This window comes from Molothrus ater, chromosome 7 (genome assembly GCF_012460135.2).
Source record: "Molothrus ater isolate BHLD 08-10-18 breed brown headed cowbird chromosome 7, BPBGC_Mater_1.1, whole genome shotgun sequence".
In the NCBI taxonomy this organism is placed as follows: domain Eukaryota; kingdom Metazoa; phylum Chordata; class Aves; order Passeriformes; family Icteridae; genus Molothrus; species Molothrus ater.
Genome location: NC_050484.2, coordinates 17,301,050 through 17,326,652, shown reverse-complemented (window position 1 = coordinate 17,326,652; position 25,603 = coordinate 17,301,050). Strand labels below are relative to the sequence as shown.

The window sequence follows — 25,603 nt, the reverse complement described above, 5'->3', positions numbered from 1 at the left end:
TGTGCTCCCAAGACCCAACTCCACTACTGAAGTCAAATATTCCACATGATTTCTCCTATTACCCTGACCTCCCAAAGTCACACTCTAATAATAGAGATACACATAAGAGTAGAAGCATGTCCAAAAAGTCTATTACTGCATGCCAGTATCCATGACTTTCTACCTTCTATGCAATGCCTGCTCCACTTCACAAAGTTTTGTCATGAGTTCCTTCACTTTTTCATTAGTATCTCTCTGTTTATTCCCAGTTTCTCCCAATCACCACCATTCCTGCAGCAGCACAGAGACTTATAATAGTTCTATAATGATAGATGCATAATTGGGAAACTTGGACAAAAAAAAAGACAGAAAAACACACCTAACAGTTGAGGATACTGGAGAAGACAACAATTCACATAGATATACAATAGTTTATAGCATTATTCTAAAAAATGCAACACTGAAATGAAGACAAAGTAGTACTGTGTTCTTAATTTTGTGCTGTGCTTTCTGGTTATCTTGGTAAGGCAGAAAGTGTAGCTATTGCTTCAGTTATTCATCAGAAGGAATATCTTCTACTCCTGGCACACAGAAAAGTACAACATAAACTGGCAATTTACAGACAGGACTTTTTAATACTTATCTGAGTAGACTATACTTGAAACAAAACACAAGTTAGAAGAAATATCAATAGATAAAGTGTTTATATAACCTCTCCAGGAGTAGTATAGCAGAGAGCGAACTGCATCAACCCCACAATGAATGTGATTGCCTTAAATGAGGTCCTCAGAACCAATGAGTCTGTTGCCCTCCAAGTAGGTTTTTACATTATTTCAAGAGATAAGGTTAAAATTCCACCAGTATTTTTTGGAAGGAAAAGGAGAGCCACTCATGAAGCTGTTGAAAGGGCAAACCATGGAGAAGAGCTGGAGATTAAGTGCTCTCCAATGCAATGGTATCTGAGATGATGAAAATTCACATAGATACCAGAGACTATGTGTCTCCCCAGTGCTCTTCTAGATATGCTCTATTCTAATTCAGCCTCAACTGAGAGAATTTACATAAACTCTGCAAAAAAGAGGCCTAAAATAATTTATATAATCCATAAAGTCATGACAAGCTGACACAAACACTAGCAACTTTGAGGCTACTTTTGTCGTCTACCAAGGCTAAATAAAGGTTACGTTTTCTTCATTAGTCTTTTATTTCCATGCTTTCAAATTTCTATGTGCCCTTACTTTTAAATTCGAGACTTAGTTCTAGGTAAGCATGAAGGGGAATTTTAGACAAAGATATTGTTTCAAACTGCCAACAGATTCTGAAAAACATATATTGTGTTCAGACTCTGCTTCCTGTCAAGTGTGCTAGATTTGGTTTAGGTTTGGCTTTTCCAAGATGGAAATTGGGATCTTGGTGAATAATTCTGTTCCAAAGGTAGTATTTCATAGTCATAGAAAGCTCAGAGCTGGCTACAATATGGAACCAGATTGAGTGCATTTGACAAATCAAACCAATAAGCAAGAGATTTGTTTGTTTAAGGTGTTTCAGAGAAGAATAACTAAACTGACAGGATGAAACAATGCAGATGGAAACGCAGTTTAAACTATACTTGAGTACATGTGAACTATAATCTAGTGTGGAGAGAAATACTGTTGCCCACTCCTATACCCAGGTCGTTTACCTACTTCTCCAGGTATCAGATGAATGCATCAATTATCTTCACATTATGTCTTGGTCTGTTTCAACCAGGACTTAAGAACATGCTATTTTCTCCATCTATGGAAAAAAGTTTTAGTTTGCCCAAGAGCCACAGAAACAGGGGTAAACTGAGAAGGGAAGGGGACGCAGATTTTTTAATATACATGCCTTTGCAGAATGTCACAAAGGCACACTTAGTATTACATTATAACAGTCTGCAAATTGTGAGCTTGTAGTTCAGCTGCTTTTCCTAGATGCTGAAAGCCACCCTGCCCTTCCACTCAGCCAAGCTTTACAAGTTCCTGATCTGAGAAGCAGAAATATGGTTTGAACTGAAAACAGATTTGCAGGAGCACTGCACATACCTTCCCACCAATATCCTCACAAAATCACAATTTGACTGCCATTTCAATTGTTTCTGATTGTTTATTTTTTCCAAATAGGGGCTTCCCTTCCTACCTTTCCCAAGAAAAGAGATATAAAGAGATGCTCATTTCCACTTCTTTTTCATCTTCTGTTGTTTTCTGTTTTCTCTACAGTTCAACCCCCATTCCCTTGGAATTTAAATTTCTTAAGACACTGTTCTTGTTCTTTGCCATCTAAACTGAACTATCTAAATTAAACTTCCTCTACTAGCTGATCAGCTGTTCAAGCCTTTCAGACTGGAAACTCAACAGAAATAATGATTTTTACTCTGATTTGCCCCCAAATCTTAAGTGTGAATTTAGACATCTTTATTACATAATAAATTACAAGGCAACATGAGGTACACTGCAAAGCATCATCTTGAAATACTGGTGAACCTCAACTCAGAAAAAAGACTGTCATCTAGATTCAACAGCTCTAAATCAGATTTTAAGCTTGTGAGGAAAAATAACTTATGTACAAGCCTAAGAGCAGGACCTTACAGTACTCAAGCAGTACCAGCATAATGATTACAAATGCAGCAACAGATTTGTTTCCTTGCAAGAAACACCACACAGTGTATGTACAACTGATCCTATACATTACTCTAAAGCAAATATTTAAGTATTTAAATGATTAAAGTTCTTTAGGCAGTGCTACCTCAAGGAACACACTGTGCATCAAGGGACAGTTACTTGCCCTACAGTAACTGTACTCACTTGAGGTGTCTACAGATTCTGGATTCTTATAGACAGTAATGCCTGCTGCAGCATGCACTTACTTCTTCTATTCTTCTCAAAGCTGAAAATCTAAGAAGGTCTAACTAAATAGGGGAAGAAGAGTTCATCATGCTTAATACTCAAGAAGCCACTAACTCCAGAAATGTAAGGAAAGCAAGAGGACAGAGAATTCTCTGACCAGCAGAACTAAGTGTTTCTACATAGAAGAGTATCTGACTGCTACTAGTGTCAAACAACAGAATTGTCAGCAGTAATACAGGAAGAACAAATTGTTCAGCAAGTGTTTCTGTCCTGTATTTAAGTAAAAGCCAAATAATTGTCCTACTACTAGATGACAATGAAAAGCTTCCCACTGACAGTAAGTCAGGAGCATGTAAAAACAGCTACGGAAGCAAACACTTAATAAATCAACAGAATGATAATTTTCATTTGACACTTTTTAAGAGAAGGCTGAAGAGCTCTCTGCAGTTTTAATGCTGCGAGCCTTTGGCCATGTGAATGCTCCAGTGGGTTTGAAAAAAGCTAATACTGTGATAATACTGAAAAAGAGTAAACAAATACTCAAAGAAGTAGGGACAGAATTAGTGCACTCAAAATGCAATTATATGAACAATTAGATTTAAAACTAATTTTTTTATTTAAATCAATGACACCGTTGTTGATATAATATACTTGAGAGTTCTGCACAGCAAGTGTCTTACTAGGATACAGGAAAACACTTTGATTAAATGAAGTACAAGACATACTTGGAATACATGAATTAAATACTGGCATGAATTTTAGATGCAGGCTGAGAACTATCATTTCTCTATGATAAATTATGACGATGCCATTGACAATGTGCATTTTTATCACCTTTTACTCTTGAAATTACTGCCTTTTGTAAAAATATGAGTCTTCTACAAGCAGTAAAAGACAACCCACCTACAACTCAGCCTGATCTTCAAGAGTGCAATAGGGCAATCAAGAGGGCAATCACAACTAGGGTCCTGGTGAGTATTCCTAGCATTATAAAAAGACTGTCATTGTCCTTGCAAGAAACTTCAGATACTTTCTATGAGCCAGATGCACTGACAAGTTTGGTTCTATCTCAGAGATCAGAACCAAAGTATGTGATCCTGCCAGGAGGTTTGAAAGGCAAGAAAACTGCACAGGACCTGAAACAATGGCCCTAAAGTGCTGAGACTGAAAAAAGACAGAAGACAAGTTTCCAGCCTTCTTCTTAAGAAGTTGTAGCAGTACTGGAAATAAAATCCTTTCCCTCTTTCACTCCATGGATACTTGCCATAGATCCCCATAGGTATATGAGAGTTTTCATTTTGTGTCAGGAGTATCTTGCAAAAGGAATGTGTACCTGAAACTGGGTAATATACTCTTTTGTGAACATCCTGAGGATATCTGAGACTAAGGTAACTCCAGCTAACCCCCTTAGCTCTGAGAATCTATGCTGCATCCCCAGACACTCGGCATACACAACATATATTTACTTAGGAGTAATATACATGCAAAAAACTTTCACCTCACCACCACCAGCTGTGAAGAAAATTCATTAATAAGCAGTTTTGGAACAAAGAGGAGAAAAGCCCATGAAGTACTAATGCAGAGGAAGGATGCAACAATTCAATATTTTCAAGAATTTGAAGAAAAAATATCATTCTATTCCACAATAGATATTGCACTAAAAAATTAACCAGACTAACTGAAGTTCTGCAAACTTTAAGTGAGATAATTTACTATATGCTGTTATAAGCACAACTGTGAAACACATACAAGCATGATCATCTAATTCTTCCACAATTTATTAATTTCCTTTGAAAATGATGCTAAAATAAGAAATGTAATTTAAGCATGCTGACAGCAAACTATTTACACAAGATTGGTACATAAATAGCTCCAATTCCCATACTAACTTAAATTCATCCATTTCAAATTTAATTTTCATATTAAGAAAATAGTGGGGAGAATTGTTTCAACTGTTTTGATTTTGTAACATAAAAGCTAAATGCCTCAAATGAAAATTGGACAGCCAGAGAGAGACTTTGTCAGATAAAAATATTTACTAAACATCACTACTTCAATCTACTTCATGCATTTCATAAGACTTTTTTCTTTTTTAAATGAGATTCTATTTCAAATTGATACCATGCCCTTGTCTCAAAGTCTTGTTATAAAGAATGCCTTAGAAGGAAAAACTGCATAATTGAAATTAAAATTAATAAGGTTAAAAACTGATACTTAAAAAGAAAAAAACTAAGCTGTGAAACACTGAAAACCAGCCAAAATTGTTTTAAAAGTTCTAGATGCTGGAAGAAAGCTATGCTTTAAGTAGCACTCTGCACTACTTCATCTGAAGCACTAAAACATTGAAACACGTTGTTTCAATGCAAGTAAAACTGTGAATGCTTCATTTTTAATTTTGTTTGTTTCAGCATTTAGACTGTTTTAGGAAACAGATATTAGACCAAAGCCTCACCAGGTATCAGCAGATGAAAGATAAATTGTCACTTGGGCAACTATTTCCCTTGAAAACTGTCAGCCAATGTTTTGGTCAAATTTAGAGTAGCTGAATTCCTTCGGCCTGCCAAAGCCGTCAGATTGCAGCAGGAGTGAGCGGAACTGCCAGCACACACAGCCAGCCGCTCCCACTCACCATCAGCTGGGCAAGGTACCTACAGGCCTGACTCTAGGGTCAATGCAGCAGGAAGAGGAGTCCTGCAGGAGCTGTGTACACTCCTGCAGAACAGCAGCTGGAAAGAGAGATGGAGGAGTGAAGACCTCAGTTTTGGAGTGACACTTCAGTCAACTCTTGAAAGGAATCCCTTTGACTTGATTCCAGCTGTAGACCAACCTGGAAAACTGTTTGTAGGCTAGGGGTTATTTCTATTAAAATAAATTAATCTTCCAGGTGAGTGTGTCTGAGTTGATAAGCAGTAAAGTCCATTCTCAAGCCAATGCTACCTTCTTTCATGTCATTTGCTAGTGTCTTCAGGTGCTACTGCAATGGTCAAAAGAAGTATGTAAAAAAATTTTCCAGCATCCTATTGCAAGTTATTGCAACCTATATAAGACCTGGTAAAGGTATTATATAGGTTGCATATATATGCATATGTATGGCTTGACCCCAAGCCATTTTTTCCGGGAAATAACCAATCCCAAACTGATTCACTACATTAATAAATTAGCTGAGACACTATTACAATTAGAATTTTATTAGCATCAAGTTTCCTTCAGCTGGACAATGGCTTGGAGGCAGGGGGAAAATCCAGTAACTTAAAAATTCTTCCAAGCTGACAAAACTTACAGGATCAGAAATATGAAGGCCAAGTTGGTACATTTCAGTTCCTGAAAGTTTTCCAAAATAAACACTACATTATATGAAATGTTTGAAGAAGAAATCTATATAAACATGCTAATAAAAAACTCCACCTTTCTTGACCAGGCAAGTCACTAAAGAGTAATATGAACTGTGCATGTAATGGCTCTGTTTGTTATACAAAATACAGTATTTTATTATAAACTGCCAACAAAAGAAGTACACTTCTAGAGAGCTTTCTCAGGTTTAATTTCCTCTCAAGACCAGAACAATGAAGCCAATACACAGGTGAGAAAGGTGTCACCCTTCAGTGCTTAATATATAGATACTATTTGATACAGCTTTTTGCTAGAAAAGCAATGCTGAGGAGTCCTGGCTGTGAGTAACCAATACCCTTCCCCTGGTCACCACAATGCTGAGCACAATGAGGAATGTGAGTTCTAATAAACATCCTGAGAAAAACAAGCTTGGCCAAAACTTTCCAGAACAAATTCACTGCAACGTAGGTCTGCGCATACATGTGCCTCATAGAATGGACATTTTGGTACAAACTTAATTACTGGACATCTTTTGGAGAAAACTGTACATTTACTGGACAAAGCTCTTAGTTTTGTATTAGGGTTTCAATGGTTTTCCATTACGTAAACAAAATGTAGGACCTAGGTAAAAACATTTCTTCCCCTCACACACAAGAACAGTAAAGACATCCTCTGCTGCCTACCTGGGGAGTGAGCCTTGGAAGAACACCTCTCACACAATGGGCTGTAACAATGAAAATCTAAAACCTAACTGCTTTCCCAGCCACAGTGCTAACAGAACAAAGAACATTATTTGGACTTCAGATAATTACCAGCCATCTCTGACACAAAACTAGGAATATGTTCTTTTTATTTTTGCCCCAGGTAGACAAATTTTCTTAAATGAAAACAGAAAATACAGCCTGACTCTACTTGGTATGAAAGGAGTGTATTATCCAGCTTGGGGGAGAAAAACAGCGAAACCCTTCTTATCTTGCTTCAAAGCTCATTGGTAGTGGACAAAAAAAAGCAATCAAGTAGCTTCACACCATTTAACTTCTCTTGTTCTGCTGTCTCTTCCACTTACCTTCTTCTTTCGGTTTAAAATTAAACTTTTTCCTTATTTGCAAAACAACAATAGACTTCTGACTGAAAAAAGCCCCCTATGATTTCATAATCTGCTTCTAATTGTGTATTTATTCTCCAAACTGAAGAAAGGTTGTGAGGGGTTATAAATAAGAAGGAGAGGAACACCTCTGAAAAAGATTCTCTCAGACAAAATACCAGATGCATATGGAAAAGACACTGAAAGTCAATCAAGATAATGCAGTTTGATTCTGTCAGAAGCAGTGTCACACTAATCATTACTGTGGGAAAGTGAGCTTTTTCTAACATAAAGGAAGGGACAATTACATTCTCCCAAAATTTAGGGAATGGCAGTTTTAATACCTTCCAATCCATTTATTATTCCTAGACAAGTAGAAAAAATGTTACTATAAATCTCCATCTTATCTTTAATATCACCAGGTGTTTGTAGCTATGCACTTCAGGCAAGAGTTTCTGCTATTCATCCAGTACTTCTGTCTATTTAATCACATCTCATATATTTAGTCTCATTTAGTCTCTTGCCTTCCCATGTGAAATTCCTTATAGGAGAATACAGTTAAAGAACACTCAATGGAACTCCCTTGCATTTTATTATAAATCATGAAACACTCTTGAGAATGATCAACAGACAAAATGATACACACCACAGATCAGACTCAACTTCTTTCTCATGTGCCTAGCTGGTTTGGGGTTTTTTTGCTTTCTTCTTTTCCTTTCTATTCTTCTTCTCAAGTTTCTGCTACAGTAGTCCACAAGCAATATCACTAGCTACATGATCCTATACTAAATATAAATCTCAGAAATAATCCTCCTTGTATTAACCATAGAGCTGATAATAATTAGTAAAGGGCTCTTTTTCTGAGACTTAGATTCTGACATCTGAGTTTAGTTGTATTAACATGCAGGATTATGTATCTTTTTTGTACTGACATCTATATCCTTGGAGCTAACAATGTGTGATGGAGACAAACCAAGACTTCCTGTGGTCACTGTAAACAGAAAATTTAAGAATCAAGATCAGACAGAAGAGCAAATGCTGTGAGCAGAGCATATCCCTTTGGTGCTATTGTCTACAAGCCAATGAAAAGTAGGCTTATCTAGATCTGAATAACTTTACTTGATGGTAAATTCATAATACAGAAGTAAATTCCAAAACAAAATTAACTGGAAAACATCCCAGCACAGTATTTTCAATTCAAATTTTAGATTTCAAATGGGAAAGCAAGCTTCATGACATAGAATACAGCAGTATCAGTAACTATACAGGTATTATAATCAGCAGCCTTTTGAAACAAAACTCAGCAGGTCTTCTAGGCATGTTTCACTTAACATTGCATTCTTCTCACAAGCTAAAATAGACATACAAATCATGCATACTTCACTTAAATATTTATGCTTCAGTATCTTGATGAACCAGAGGGCTGGATCACATGATTACAGTAAAACAGCAATTCCCAAGCTACTTTGTGCAACAGTTTCCCCCAAATGACCTCTACTGCCCCTCGTAACTAGCCTGGGCACAACCCAATAATGTGTTTCAATGGCTTCTGGTATAGCAAAACCTCCTGAACTAAAATCATTTCTTACTCTTTTTGTTTAGCTAGTCATGCCCCGAAATTCAGAATGGACTGTATCAAATTTATCAAAAATAAACAGCCATGTTTATTTCTTCTCACATGAAGAAACACCTATTTCAAGAAAACAATATTTCTTCTCCACCAAGATACAACATGTGATACTCATAATTAATGATTGTACTGTAAAATGTAATACAAGTAAGCAGTACTGAAAATTCACACATATTCTTAAGCATAGCCTCCATTTTGATATATGCATGCTTGTTTCACTGACCCTTACACAAGTTTCCTACATCATAGTAACACTGATAGTAAATCAGTAGGAAATTATTTTAAAGAAAGAGCAGATGAATAGCAGCACATCAGAAGATCTGAAAATTTTAAGAGGAAAAAAAATTGCATCAACAGAAATATTTGTATTTTCCATAGAAACATCATCTACTCAGGGCTAGGAAGAATGGGTATGTTAATGATACTGATGCCTTAGAAGAGTGGCAGCTGACAGCCACATTTCCCCCTTTTCAATTTAGTATACAAATCTTCTCCAGGGTAAACCTTTACATACAAACACTGAAGCACTGTTAACCAATGTAACTAAGTGGGAATTACATGAGCTCATACTAAAAGGAGTGAGGTAAGACTATGTTTTAAAATCACAGTTTCTAATTGAACAGCATTTTCACATAAAGTCTATCATCACCATTTTGTACCCGCTGTATTTGTAGGCTTCAATAGCAAGACAATGATGTTCTGATTATCACCATTTAAACCAACAACATGCAGTAATAAAAACCAATCTTTTGTAAAAGAGTAAGATAAATACCTGCAGGACTGCCAGCATTTTCTCCTTGATGCAGCTGAATACCAGCAGAATCTATAGAGTTTACTGTAACTGTCTGTAGATTTGGCAATTGAGCAGTGCTTAGACTAACTGGAGTTGATGTCAACGCACCACCTGCTGCAACTTGACCAAGAGTGAGAGTCTGCACAGGAGTCAGAGTTATTTGTTGACCAGGTGCATTCTGAATTTGCAAGTTCTGCAAGTTCTGAACTCCTTGCACTTGAAATGTCTGCCAGGTTATCTGCCCAGAAGGGGTCACTGTTTGTGCCTGAATTAAGAAAGTTCCAGGATTCAGCTGCAGTTGAAGATTTTGAAGAGCCTGTTGAGATATACTTTGACTTGCTTGAACACCATGGATTGTCTGTTGCGCAATACCTTGTACAATCTGGGCTTGACTGGTTGGCTGCTGCGACTCTTGTAGCTGTATGTGTTGTACAATTGGCTGTGCTGTGGAGACCTGAATATTCTGAGCTTGTGTGTCATCAGAGACTGATGTCTGGATGTAATTTCCCTGAAGATCAGAACCATGAACTTGACCACTAGTCGTGGTCAAGTCATTTGCATTTTGTTCCAATATACTTGAACTGTCTATGGTAACGGGCAATTGTGATGAAGATGACGTTGGCACAAATAAGTCATTATCAGTGGCAGTTTCTGTAATTTCAGGAGAAACTTGCTCACCAGTCCTCTCAGAAGTATCTGAACTCTCCATGGCCTGTCCGGTATTTATCAAGTGCCCATCTGCATTAATGCCTGCTGTCATGGTTTGAGAACCACTGCCAAGTCCCAGAGAATCTAGATCAACACTATTAATGGGTACAAAAGTGATATTCCCTGGCAGTCCAAGAGGGACGTTAGCAACCACTTGTGCTTGGCCAGGGTAAGACGAACCACCAATTGCAACTCCCTGAACCTGGACTTGACCAGACTGACCAGATAAGATATTCTGAATATTAGCTGAAGATGTTCCAGAGGCAATGATGGTTTGATTCGAGCCAGGAATGATCTGAATTTGACCAGTTTCTTGATTTATACTGCTATTATCAGAAGAGGCTGCAAAGCCAAGTTGAACCTGCTGACCATCCGCTGTCTGGATCTGGGGTATTACTTGGTATTGTACGTTAGACACCGTACCATTCGACGAATCTGATCCTGGTGCAACAGAAAAGATTTGTTGATTTTGCAAACTCTGAATAGGAAGGACATACTGCCCACTTGAAGTTACTGTGGCAGCACCTGGAATCTGTACTATATTACCAGCTTCGTCCTTTATAGTGGTAGGAGCTGCAGACAAGACCTCCCATCTGTTTGGAGCTCCAGCTAATTGCACAGAAGCCAAATCCCCTGTCTGAATAAAAAGAAAAAAGAAAACAAAAAATTAAAACAAATGTTGTACAGACCATGCGTTAGACCAGTCATGCAATTCAGCACTAGATATTGATACACTACTGGAAAACATGCAGTACAGCTCATATGACCACCAGCAATTAGATCAAAACTATGAAATACAGATTTTACAAGGATCTGCTGCCTAAGTCAGGGTAGCCAGCCTGCAGGTCATGAGCTGCACGTTGCTCGCAGACATGTCAAATGCAGCTCCTATGTCATGGCTATGTCAGGTGACCAGCAGCAGGGTTATTCTGGTGGCAGGGCTGCTGGGTAATCCAAACCCCTGGCTGTGGGAAGGAGGGAGCTGGAAGGGGCTGCTGGAGTTCTCACCACCTGAGACTCAGACACACTCTCTGCCCAGCTAGGCACCTACTGCACACAAGTGGAGGAACTGCCATGAAGCCAGTACTGCCTCTATTTCCTGGAGCTCCACTGCCTTTCAACTCTGTTTGCTATTTGTGCATGTTGTGACTCCCAGCAGTACACAGAATGTTAAGAAGTGATGTAGGCACACAGTTGGAAAGACAGGACAACCTCAGTTTGCTACACTTAAACACAAAGCTCTAGTATTTATAAGCTTGTAGGAGTTAGTTTTGCTAAGGAAGAAGACTTCTAGACTAAGAACTTTTACACTGAAATCATATTTGTATTAGTCATATGCATCAGTTAGGAGGGGAAAAAAATATTTCTTCATTAAGTTGGAACAATAGAAAAGGCCAGTGTTTCAGAGTAGACCCCAGATGCCTAAAGAAACTATAATGCATTTGGTTTTTATTCAGTAAAGAAAAGGTAAATTGCACTTACCTTTCTTTACCAAAGCCAGCTTTTTCAGAACAGAGTATTAAGAATTAGATTTAACATCCTGCAATGCCTAGCACAGATTTGCATAGTCAACCAGACTGGTATTGTAAGTAACCATCAATCTAAAAAATACGAAGTGAAGTGTCTCCTTATCTGTTTAACCATACCACAGTAAACCAATGGAATAACATAATTAATAGCAACATGTAACTAACTTGTCCTACGACCAATTCAGCTCTGTGAAACAAATCTAGTCTCTCTGGCAGAGTCCAGAGGACATAGAAAGAAAAGCTCTGGTTTGTCCTTCTGCACTCATCCTGTGATCACTCCTGGTAGGGAAGTTACCAGAACAAATCACAACTTTTTTGTGATGCTGCATTCTGACTCCCTTTAGAACAAAACCAGGACATGCAAAATACAGCACACATCTAATTCTTTCCTAACATAGCATTGAGACCCAGCCAGTCTGAAAGAATGCTGCAGTATGCACCTGAGTGAATTTAGTCCACAACATTAGATGGGACTTTGCTCGTTTCACATTCTTATCCTATTCCATCCCATAACACTACAATGTTTACATGTACAGGAAAAATAGGTGTATTTAAGTCTGAGTACTTACTAGAAGTTTTACTGTGCTTACCAAGCTTCATTTTCAATAAGGAAGCACATATTGTGGTTCTAAATTCTTCTCAAGAATTGTAAAAATAATTATGGTGCAAAAACCAAAAGAATGCTAGCCTTCTTCAGCCCTCAAAAAACCAGACCCTTGACTCTTATTAAGACTTGGTCTCAGTGATCCATGGGGATCTTTCCAGCTCAAAATATTCCATGGTTCATAAGTGTGATTCATAATTTTTCAGATAGTATATTAGTAAATAGATTCAGCATCACCAGAACAAAACTAATTTTATGGCCTTAATGCTTCAAGGAAAAGAAACATAATGAGGAGAATAATAATTCTCATTTATTATTTTCTTTCCCTCTTATACTGATCAACCTTTAATTTAAAAAAACTTATTTAAATTTTTTGGTCTTTCAAGCTTGTAACTTACAATACTAGAAGAAAAAAGCATGTAATATTCCATATCACATATCTTACCTAGAAGAACACAACAAGTTCTATTTTCCTCTGCTACCACATTACCTTTATAGACTTGTGTTTAATATTGCTTAAAGTTGCTGAAATGCTGCTAAGAAAGTTCACTCAATTCACAAGCATATAAATACCTATTAAGTGAAGGTTTCATAAAACATCAAAAGACCTATAAAATCAGGGGTAAACATCAGTCATAAAATACCAAAGGCAAAAATATGACTGTTATATAGTTAAAGTGTGTCATTATAAATAAATGTATAATACAATGGGCTGAAAGCTGTTAGAACAAAAGAGAAAGGAAAAGCAATATAAACCATTACAAATCTGATATAATTTCTCACTGATTGAAAACTATGTACAAGCAAATGTTGAAAGCTTAGGTTAAACTGGACTGATCTAATATGCAGTAACATGTCAATGTCTATTCATATGTAATATCCTCCACAGAAATACTTCAAAGGGAACCTGTCTCCTTAGTGATATGGAAATGACCTACTTTATTCTTCTCCCAAAACATATGTTGATTTCCATATTGGCATTTTCATGTTGGGCACACATCTCACGTTTTCATGATCTAGTGAAATCTTCCCTCAAAACCTGCTCTGCAACGATTTTAGCACAACAGAGCCAATCTTTTAGTAGATGCACTTGTCAGTCCATGGAGAAGTTCAGGGCAGCCATGCATGAGGATATGAAGCTATGCTACACATACAACATAAAATGCCTGTTATTCATATTGCTCTTACAGCTGGCTGTATCAGACACCACCAGCTGAATCATGTGGAGGGAGGCGCAAAAAGAGGGTGAGGCTTTCAAGAAACTATCTGGCAGCTATCAAAATTGCTAGCATTAAAGCATGAAAAGCACCCGTATGGTAAGGAGTATTTGAGGATGATCTCTAACCTCAAATGGTCATCATCAGCCCGTCATAACAAGATTGACTTTGTTCTTCCACAAAGTCTGTTGAGACAAGATATTTCTTGGACTTCTTTTCCTACTAACTAAAGAGTAACCATTCTTTATGCCCTCGGGCAATTAAGCACTTTTGTTGTAACTCAGTTGTTCTGCCACTGATACATGAGCAGCAACATCTGCAGCCCAGTCACTTACTGAGCTTTACATTCAAAATACGCCAGCATTTCTCAGTGGAAATTATTTAGAGGGTAGAGATAAAGTAACAGTTTCCTTATCAACTGGTACTCAGGCAGCAGTTATTTGGCAGCTGTTCCTTTAAGAGAAGGCTGGACTGTTTCAATCCAAAGGCTGTTTCAAGAGGAAGGGACAAAGATCTGAGGAAAGTTCAGCACAACTCAGCCAAGGAGAAGAGAACAGGAAGCAACAGGGAATTCACTGGAAGCAGCATCAGGAAACAAGAAAAAGAGACAGGAACAGAGCAAAGAGAGTAGCTGACACAAGCCATAGGATGATGAATTAATATCAAATGATATGTCCACCTGAAGAAAGGTCAAGTACCAACAAAGAGTGAAAGCTACAACCACTGTTCAGCCTGTCTTTTGATTCTTTAACAGGCCCTATATAATTTCCAGTGGCTAAAATAAAGAGATGTCTCTGAGAGAAAAGTCTCATCCCTGAAGAATCATGAGCCGTGATAAATAAAAATCTAGTAATTGTCTTGTTCAATATATTTAGATAAAATTGCAGCAGCATTAAGTCAAATGTGGAAGGAGATAAGAGAAAGACAAAAGATAAAATAGCTTTCAGATGTGATCTAAACCATAGTGAATGATAGGACTTAATAAAAAAAATAAAATATGTTTCACCAAAGTAAAATGGAGAGGAGGAAAGAAAAGACCCCTGTAAGAACTGGTATTTGTCGTTGAGACACCTGCATCTCAACTTGTCAAATGGGCACATGTCATTAGCCATCAGTATTTTATTACAAAAGTCCATCAAACATTTATCTGTGCTGGTTGACAGCTTTTTACTGCACTTTTCAGAAAGTCACTTTTGCCCCATTAAGCCCTGGAGCAAAAGCATCAGCCAAACAACCAGAGGTGGAAAGATAATGAGTCACAAGCTCCTAAACATTCAAAAATCACACACCTGATGAAGAAGATTGGACACTGCCTCATCCAAATTGTTGTTTTATGAAAGAGTTAGGGTTCTAATGCATGGGTTTAATAATACCATGTGTTTACCAAGCTACAGTAAACTATCTGTGCATTCTTAGGTCATTACAAATACAAGATAAAATGCACTTGCTTCAACTCTTTCATTAAAGTATGAGCTAATACATTCTATCATGTATTTGCCATAGGTTAAAAACATGTTCAACATCACTCACTGTGGTTCAGCTGACACAAAGCTGTTTGTTAAGACAAATTAATTCTGTTGCATGTTTGAGCCCTCGGCCAATGAAACCACTCAATTTAGAGAAATACTTCTGTCCAAAATCAAATGTTTGGAAAAACAAAGAGCATTTTGGGGAAAAAACATATTATCTGGGCTGCTTAAAATCTTATTTTAAAAGAAATTCCAATCTGGTGAAATATATCTAACTGTATCTCAGTTAAAGAATATCTACATCTTTTTGCTCGACATGGGCAACTGCAGCTAAAACTTCAACAGTTGGTTATCAATAAGCAGAAGTTCAGAACTTTTCCAAATTAAGACAATACAATATCCCTGACCTTAGTAGAAACAAGGAAGCTGAAGTACTAAGAAACTAGAAAACATTTTTAACTAGATCACAGGTTAGTATCTTTTGTTAATTATTATTATTACTATTATATTTTGTTTATTAATTATTAAATCTATATATGTATACAAATCCCAATGTAACTACATGCCAAACTAGCACTCTATGGAATGGTTTTTCTTCCTTTTAACTCAGCTGCTGAAGGGTCTATCAAATCATCAAGAGAACAAGAAAGAGGGCCTGGGATCAGTCAGCCTTACAGCTTGATCTTTGGGAAGGCACTGGAGCAAATAACCTTGAAAATAACCTTGAAAATATTAACCTTAATTGAAAATAATTTTGAGGGTAAAAAAAAACAAAACAGTAGTGTTCAGAAGTAGTCAGCCTACACTTAGGAAGGGGAAATAATGCTGAAATACCTCACAATGCCCTATGACTAGCTTGGTAGATGGGCTTAGGCAAGACATATTCTTTGTCACTACATTAGTCAGGCTTTTGACTCTGCCCCCCATAATGTCAGAAAAAGCCTCTTGTTTATATCATATGGGTTATCAAACACTGGAACATGCTGCCCAGAGAGACAGTGGAGTGTCTAACGTTGGAGGTATTCAAACCCACTGGACACAGCTCTGAACAACTTCTTTTCACTGACTCTACTTTGAGCAAGGAGGGACAGACCAGACATTGTCCAGACATCCTTACCAGCCTCAACTTTCTATGAAATCTTAGGCTTCTTGTTAATGTTTAATATTAGAGACCTTTTTTGTCGATGCTGTTTTTAAATATGGAAATGTTGCAAACCATATATTTTCTTGCTTTCTCCAAAACTATTAGGAGAAATAAAACAATTTTTTTAAGAACATCCCTAAAGCACCTTCTAAAAGAACTGCAACACTTGGCTCTGATCTAGTATTAGAAAGACATAATTGGAAAACAAAACCAAAGAACATTTTAAAAGGTGAGCTTCTGGACAGCAGCAGGACAAATACACTGTTAGCCATCACATTCTAGTGAAACTTCTTTGTTTTGCAAAAGTGGAGATCAGAGACAAGCAAGACAATTCCAGGCAGACTTTTCCATAGTGGCTGAACAGGCTCTGGTGCATCTGTTCACATCCAGAAACCTAGTATCAGGAAGCTATCTTATCACCCACAAAAGCAAAAATGGATGTCAGAATAATTCTGAACTACCTCAAAATGACCATATAGGTCAGAAACCCAAGTAGTATGGTTAACTCTGACACACGTGGCATTCAGGCATATTTTTGCCTAGTGGATGGAAAACATGAAATTTAAAATGCCTTCCTCTTTCTCCATCCTGTCAGCACTATTCCTATTTCCTCCTAAACTGAGCTTAAACTAGGTACACCTCAGATGGTTAATCTTCTGAGACATAAACTAACTATAATTCTAGACTTTGATTAAATTCTGTGAAGCACCTATAGTCAATTCTAAAGCTCAAGATATGCCAAAGCAGTCTTAAAACACTCCAGCCTTTACTTGTCCAAGATACGCAGAAATGCTTTGTCTACTGCAGAGGAATTATACTCATCTTTCCCCACATATGCAAATTATTAACCTGTCCAAATGTTTTCCACATCTTGTTGGTAAGCAACAACACAAATAAATCAAATAAATAATTCCTCCCAAACCTTTTTTTTTTTTTTTTTAAAGACTAGCCAATCAGTGCAGCCCACTTCACACAAGGTGCATCTACACACCCCAGCTGGGACAGCCATCTCTGACAGCTCCCATTCTCTGGCAGCTGTCAGAGCCAACAGTTTTCTCAGAGCCTGCCACTCTTCCCAATTCGCCTTCCAGACCTCCCATACAGCCTCCCAGCAGTCCTGCACCCTATGCTCACCGAGCCAGTCCCACCCAGCACAACCATAAGAATGGCCCTTGGGAGCATGAGAGCTCCAAGACAGCCTTTAGCTTTGCATTACAATGAGGTAAGAGAACATAACAACTGGTTATCATCTCAGCTTTGCAGCTTCTTAAACCATCATCTGATCATGCTACAACCACACAGCTGACCATCAAGGCTCTGCTTGACCTAAATATGTCTGCTCTTTTGTACCCTCCCTTATGTAAAGCTTTACCATCTTCTGCTTTGCTTCTCATTTTCACCTAATGCTTAAATCTTTGCAGATGTTTAAACTGGAATGAAACTAGAGTATTTATAACTAAATGAAAAATAATCCTAAATATCAAAGTTTGAAGTGGAATTATTAGTCAAAGATAAATAGTGAAAAAGTAAGACCCAAACTAAAACTTCTCAGATTCTGAACTCCCAAGACAGAGAAAGACATCCTTAGAGGCCAAAACATGAGTTGTCATTCTAGGTCAGGCAGTAGCACACAGCATCCCAGCAAGGCTCTCACACAAACCAGCAGGCAGCAATATTCAAGGCAAAGATCCCACGGCAAGTGTTTGAACCAACCATGGATGCAGCAGTATTGCAACCAAGGAAAAGATGCTCAGGTAAGTAAGCCAAAAACTCAAGGCCATCTAAATTAAGATCAAACACCATCAGATAACATACTGGGGTTGGTTGATCATTAGGCAGAGTAAATCACGGTGTCAAAGCTGAAAGACTTTGTGCATCTTCATCAATGCACGAAGACAAGATCAGCAGTAATGCCTGCTAATGCCTCTCATCCAAAAGAAATACAGTTCCAACCAGAATCATCAGCCAAGCCGAAAGCCTTGCTGTCTAAAGACAACCTGCCAGGTCATTGACAGGATGGAAAGGAGAAGAGGGCTGAGTATAGTTCTGTCAATTGCCTTCTTCAGTTCCTTTTCATTACAAGCAGCTGCCATTTTCATTAGTCTTTTTACTTCCTCACTAATCCTTTCAGTGGTGTCACAGCAATGAGCATTCAAACCGTAGGCCTGGACTCAGATAGCGATACAGAATCACAGGATAATTTCAGCTGGAAAGGACCTCTGAAGGTCACCTGGTCCAACCCCTGGGCTCAAAGCAGGGCCAGCTAGATCATTACAAACACAATCACATTTGCTCCAGCTCTTCCCCAGATCCCAGACACGCAATATTCCCTGTGTTCCTAGGGGAGTTTTGCTGTTGCTTTTAAATCATACTGCTGGTCTCTTGGGGAGCAGCTGCAGCATACCATTTCAGCCAGGAAAGCAGTATGCTAGCCCAGCATGCTGGCTCCAGCCCTGCCAGTTTCTACCAAGCAAATGTCAGTAAAATAGTAACAAAACAACCCTGAAACAACAGCATCGCTATCCATTGACATGCAGGCTCTTCAAGCACTTCTAAGAGGAAATACCTAGTTTGACTTCTACTATCCATTAGTGTAGATTGGGAGTTCTGCCAGCTGTTCGGCAGTCAGAACTGCAGTCCAAGGATAGAATATAACAGGAAAGAGCTGCCCTCCCACTGCTACATTAGGCACCATCACCCATGCAGAGGTCTCAAACTGATTGAGCTATACTCCTGGAAAAGGGATGAGCATCACAAACTGCAGGAAGAGAATTATGTTTGTCTGTGCATATAGATTTCATTTTCCATACCACTGATGAGGTATCTATAATGTAAGACTTTTTAGCTTCCTCCTTTCTTCCACCCTCCAATACGATAATCACAGAGGACCAGGAAAAAAAAGACTCTTTATTGCACCAAAACTCTTTTGTTCTTCTGTTTTTCACAAGGAATGTATTTCAGGGCCCTTAGTCCCTCCCCTCTCTTTATTAAGGTCATATTAATTAACTCCAGCGTCTAGTTCAGCTACTGTTAGGTATCTCCTTCAATTTATATTTAGTTTCCACCCAAAATATTCTGAATCATTCAAGAGTTAGGTTGTAGGAGTGTAAAAATTACCAGAATGCTATAACCTAACTCACAGAAGATATGTAGGAAGGGCCTATCTGCACGTATGGAAAGTAGTGAGTGAGCTTATATTCACTTAGGTTTTTAACTAAGATTTTGGCTTCTGTTGAATTGCATTTGCTTTCCCCTGAAAAGCCTCTTAAACATTAAGACAACAACATATAAACTTAATAGGAGTAAAGAAGTACCATATCAAAACTGTTTTGCCCATTTTGAACTGCCAGGAACCATGTGTCCTGCACCAGCATTCCAGTATCCTGTCAGACCTACTGCTCCTCCTCATCAATCAATCCATCCCCAAGATGCACAATTCCAGCTGTACAGCGAGAACAATCTTAAAGATCAATACAGGAAAGTAAGCAATCATTTAATCATCATCTGTTTTTCAGTATGTTTATGCTCTTCAGCACTGTATGCATCCAGTACTATGAAACAAATCTTAGAGCTATCAGGCACTTTAAAACACCTAGAAAGATTTTTTAAACACACTGGTTGAGCAAATAAATAGGTTTGGCAGAAAGGATGCTTAAAAGGGGTTGGAATCCTAATACATTTTTGAGCTCTGTCATTAGTCTACAACCTGCTGTATGACCTCAGACAGCTATTTCGCTTCAGCTTCCCTTTACGTAAAGTAAGCTGTAATGTACAGATGAAAATTATTTTAAACTTTAGCAAGTATTTCGAAACTTCTATCAGTAACACTTTGACATTTGTTAAAAGCTTGACAAAGCCACTTCATCCACCAGTACAATGCTTTGCAGTTTTTCTTCCTATTTGCAAAATCCTAACACCATACAATGCTGTTGCACAGCAAGTTTAAAAAACAAGACTTGCTTTAAAAGAAGGAAAAAAAAGGCACATTTTTTTCTAATTTTAAAGACGTTTTTGTAAAAAAAAAAAAAAAATCAGAGGTAATATGTGCAATTTTCCAAGGGCCAAGGCCAAAAAATGACATCACGCCATTTTAGAAGATATTTTGGAACTCTCTTTAAATATACGAATATTTTTAGGTATCAGTTATTTAGAAATGCATAATCGCTTTGAATTTTATGAGCATATGTCAACACGAGATTTAGCTAGACCAATTAAGGAAGATGAGTTTTCATTAGGCTTTTGTTATGGGGATTGTTAAACTAGCTTCAGCAAGAATACGTTTCTAGCCTGCAAGATCCATCTCATCACACCAGGTCCCGAGGTCATCAAGGCTCCTTTCAGAGGCAACGGCGCATGAGAGATAAGGACAGAAAACGCTACGAGGAACCGCATGATAACTCTCCTTAGAAAAACAGCGCGATACAGGAAGCAGCTTTCCACCACCGCGTTCGCTTCTAAACAGCCATTTTACTTCACTACATCCTTCCCTACTGCTAGCCTTCATTTTGTGCTCCTGCCTGGCTGCGCGGTTCCAGGCTGACAGCCTAGCGAGGATACCGGGGGCGCGCTCAGGTGGAGGTGAGATGCCTCCCAGCCTCTCCGGGTTCCGAGCGAGCCGTTCCGGTGCCAGGGTCGGGGGAGGGAGGCTTCCCGCCTCCCCCCGTTTTTGAAAGTAAATGAAGGCGCCGCTCCCAATGGCGGGGGAGGGGGGAGCTTGGCTCCCTCCTCCTCCCGGGAGCCCGGCTCCTCCTGGAGAGGCAGGGGAGCCCGGGGACCCCTCTCCTGGCAGGTCGGCCCTGCTATCGTCCCTCCCCCCGGGCGGGCAGTGCCGTGTGTCCCGTCCCTCCCCCCGGGCGGGCGGGCTGGCTGTGCTGTCTCTCCCCCCGGCAGGCCGTGCGAGAGCGGCGGGGCGGGCACTCACCGCTCCGGCAGAGTGAGAGGCAGCGGCGGCGGCGGCCTCATCCTCCTCCGGCGACGGCGGGCCGATCTTGCTGCAGGTGGCCGCCAGCAGAGCGAGCGGTGACGGCTGCGCGTCCTACCCACAATGGGCGGGTTCAGGGAGAGAAGGGGGGTGGCGGTTAGTGCGGGACAGCGACCGGGCTCCTCGCAGACGCGCACACAGGAAGCGGCGGCGGCGGCACCGGCTCCGCAGCCGCTCACAACGTGTCACCCGGGGGAGGGGGGGAAGGGGCCCAGCCGGGCCTGCGCTCACCTGGGGGGCGGCCGCCCCGGCGGAGGCCGAGGCGGCGCCGTTGCCGTGCTGGAGATATTCGCTGTGGCTGCTGCTGTCCACGTCTAAGGCAGCCATTTCCTCTTGTTTCACGGGCTTCTCGGGAGCTGCGGGCACAGCGGGGAGGGGGAGGGGAGAGTCACTGACGGGAGCGATCACCCCCCTCCCTCTCTCTCCCTCCCTCCCTTCCTCCCTCCCTCCCTCTCCCCCCCCTAACCCCAGAGCTCCCCCCGCCCTCCCGCACGGAGCCCTCCTCCTCCTCCTCCTCCTCCTCCCCGTGCTGCTGCCCCTGCCCCTCTTCTCCCTCCTCCCCCTGCTCCTCCTGCTGCTGCTCTCAGTGCCGCTCTCGCCTCGCTCGCACACGGACGCTCCGGGGCCAGAGCGGGGACGCGCAGGGCCGGAGCAGGAGCGGGGAGCCCCCGGGGCGGCTCGGTCGGTGCGTACGTACCGGTCATGGTGTGAGTGCGAGCGGCCGGCTGGCTGGCTGGCTGGGCGGGAGGCAGGCAGGCAGGCTGGCTGGCTCGCACACAGGCCCTGCTGGCTGGGGCTAGGCGGCTGCCGCCGGGGACATGCTTATTGTGCTCACGGCGGGCTGAAGCGGCGGCGGCGGCCCGAGCCTACTCCGGGTTTTTTTTCCTATTTTGATTGACGGTGCGGGAAAGCCGAAAGGTGGGGCTTGCCGCGGGAGAGGGGGCCCGGCCGACACCGCCGCCCGCCCGCCCGCCTGCCAGCCCGGAACTCCCGCCCACGCCCGCGCGCGCGCGCTTTCATTGGCTGCGCCGCGCCGCCGCCGCCGCTCGCACGGGCCGCCCGGGCTGCCAGTCACCCGCCGGGGGCGGGGGGGGCGCCCCATGCCGGGGCGGCTTCCTGTTTGCCAGGGCTAGTGCGGGGAACAATGAGCGGGACCCGCCGGGAGGCCGCGGCCCGCGCCGGCCGGGCACCCGCCGTCCCGGGAGGCGGCACTGCCACCGCGCTCCCCTGACACCGCGGGGCCCGGCCGCCCGCAGGGGTCAGCGCGTAGGCATAGCTGCGCGGCGGTGGCGCTATGCCTCCGGCCCCCCCTCCCTCCGCGCCCCCGCCGCTGTTGTGCCCGGGGGGCGCCGGGCCAGGGCTGCGATCTTTCGAAGTCTCCCCGCCGGGGCTGTCACTCACGGCCGGCGACAGCCGCGGCTCCAGAGCGACGGCCGAGCAGCGCCCGGCCGACGGACAGCGCCGCCGCGCTTTGTCCCTCCGGCGCTAAGATGTCGGCGCGGCGTCCCCAGGGGAGCCGGTCCGCCCGGGCGGGCGCTGCCCGGGACCTGCCGCTGGCCGCCCCCCCCGCGGGACCGGGCGCCCGGGTCAGCGCCGGGAGCAGCGCCCGCCTCGGCGGGGCGACCCCGCCGTGCCGCCGTTGCATAAGCGCTGTGGCGGGCTCGCACCTGCCCGAGCCGGGCGGGGGAACCGAAAACCTCCACTGTCTCTAAGGCAGAGCAAAACCCGTCCCGGATAAGGCCGCGAGTTCGATTGTAACGCGCCACGTCCTCCCAGCCGGGAGAACCTGCTGTGAGCTGGGCACCCGGGCCTTGGCACGGATCGAACATTGTACCAGCAGGCTTTATTTTCATCGTGTTAAGGAGAAAATAATAAGATTCCCCTCAACGTCAGTTTGCTGGTCTGTGTCTCGTGTTACGCAACACAAAGGAAACTGGGAGCTCTCGGATTGTTAAACTAAGACAGGAAATATGTTTTAAACGTTACATAAGTATATGATGATACAGGAATGATTATTAGTGGGGCCTGTTTCTCTGTAACACCACTTAGCTTGTGAAGGGTTCCTGTAAAGGGGAGCAATTTGGGCTTGGCCTTCCGTCACATCTGAGTGCATGTGCAGGGTCATAGGACAGTGTACTTTGAGACACCGATTTTGACCCTTAGCTTGCAAATTCTCCCGAGGAATGACTTTTTCATGGTTACCCTTAGTGTGGTGTTGCAAGGAGTCTGAATGAGGCCAGAAAACCTCAAACCTACTTTCCTGTTACGATCTTTATTGTAAGTAGAACTGAGGATGAACTAGGAGATACAGCGAGCACAGTCTCGTATGTCCACAGTTGGGCTGAGTGTGTGGAGTGCCAGGCTCCTGAGATAAACTCATGGCCAAGTTAGTAACTAGGAAACCCAGAAGTACGGTCGGTCAGGATTTACAACAGCCTCTCTGAGCAGAGAATAAACAGTGCTTTTTAATCAGTCCCAGCACTATGACCTTGCAGTAGCTGCCCAAGCTTAACTTAGAAATTATTACAGAACAGGAAAAAATGCACTCAGAAAATGTGAATTTAATATCAGGAAGTTACGATGGATAAAGATTGTTCTTACTGTAAGATGTACAGTCTTATTACTAACCCATTTACTTTTGCTGGTATGTTGAGAGTACCTTCAGGTGACTTACTATTAAGTTGTAAATTAATCCCCAGCCTTTTTGTCACAATTCATTTTTGCCAAGATAGTTAAAAAAAACCCTTCTGTTTGTTAAATGTCTGTATTTATTTACATATCCTTGTGTAATTCTACTTTAGACTTAGTTGTTGGCAAGATAGATAACACAGCCATAAAGAAGATTTTTTTCCAATTTATATTTCTTATTTTAATAAGCAAAAAGTTGTAACTGGGAACAGAAGTCAGTATTTTTCTACAAAGTGTCAGAAATAATTTTTAGCCAGTGAAAGCTAATATACACAACCTTTAAAAATCCATCAGTATACATACATAAGGACATTTCAGGAAGAAAATGAAAATGCAAAATTGCCTGACTAGTGCAGTATTTTTTAAAAAAGACTTGTACAGCTAGTCTACAACTTGGAGTTTGTTTGGCAGTATCAGAAGTTGCTAGTGAAACGTGTGAGAGTTTGTCATCCTGGAACCAGAACTATTACTGATGACTTTAGACTTTCAGTAACCAAGCTGCTCATTTAAAGACTGATGTATAAGAGAAATAATTTCTGTTAAGATGCTGTGATGGGGAAAAATTATATTGAAAAACAGGCCCTTGCTATTTAGCAGGATATTGCCAAAGACTATCAATGGCATTTTCCTTTAGGAAGATCGTGTTGTCTGGGGCTTAATCTAAATATGAAAGGTGTTCTTTCTTCTACAGCTGGGTGGGTGCATGTTGAGAGCTGTCTGACTTGAAGGGGATGTTGTCAATAGAGTAGTTTACCTACATGGGTCTGATTGCAGGCTTGGGACATAACTGCAGTGCTTTAAGACAGAAAGATTTGAAATACCAATAGTGGGATTGAGTTTATATATGAAAGAGCTTTCCAGTGCAATAAAACTCAGATGTAATCAGGCTTAACACTAGCAGAGAACCATCTTTTTCTAGTCATATATCTAAAATTGGGGGACAGTGTTATATTAAATTCAGATAAAGAACTAAACCAGAATATGAATAACCTGTTTAGAAAGTAGACAAAAATATTGAGATAAATTACAAGAAAGTTGCAAAAAAAGATATGCTGATATGAAAAAGAGGTATAAAGATACTCAGAATTATTAAATACAAACTGCTTGGTAATAGAAATCACATGTGGCTGTTTTCTGCTTCCCAGCAGCTATTAAGAACACATTAGAAGAAAAAAATACAAAAATAAGGAAAAGATTATTTTATTATTGTTATTTGTGGGATTTTTTTTCCTTACCAACATACTAGCATTAAGAAATTAATCATTAGAAAAATCCTGGATACACGAGGGAATGCTGTCTCAGAGCTGGACATCTGAGTTCCCCTAGGTGCTGGTTTTCCTGCAGAGTTAGCACTGGGGCAGGAGCCCCAGAGACTGAGCTCCATGCCCAACTAGAGGAGCTGTTGTTTTCTCTTCCTTGAGCTTGCCCACAAGATGTACCATATCCATATGTGATCTGAATAAATTAACCATGACCAGTTTATTCTTAAAGAGCCTTGCCTCTGTAAGGCCTTGCCTTCTGCTTCTAGGCAGTTCCTGGTTTACTGCAGGAATGTCCTGGGATGAATTCTCTATCAATTTGCA

At 41.2% G+C, this 25,603-nt stretch overlaps 1 protein-coding gene across 2 annotated transcripts in view; it reads right to left on the bottom strand.

Annotated features, from left to right (window-relative positions):
- Positions 1–22,278, bottom strand: part of SP3 (Sp3 transcription factor) — a 34,766-nt gene extending 12,488 nt beyond the window's left edge. The window contains exons 1-5 of one of the 2 annotated variants that reach the window (XM_036386828.2): positions 22,030–22,277; positions 21,564–21,688; positions 21,273–21,386; positions 10,935–11,025; positions 9,660–10,829 (exon numbers count right to left, since the gene is read on the bottom strand). In XM_036386828.2, coding sequence (XP_036242721.1) covers positions 9,660–10,829; positions 10,935–11,025; positions 21,273–21,386; positions 21,564–21,688; positions 22,030–22,036 — 1,507 coding nt within the window. In that variant the 5' untranslated portion in view covers positions 22,037–22,277. Of the gene's footprint in view, positions 1–9,659; positions 11,026–21,272; positions 21,387–21,563; positions 21,689–22,029 lie in introns of both variants that reach the window. The other variant, XM_036386827.2, reaches the window with a different exon arrangement.
- Positions 22,279–25,603: the final 3,325 nt, after the last annotated feature.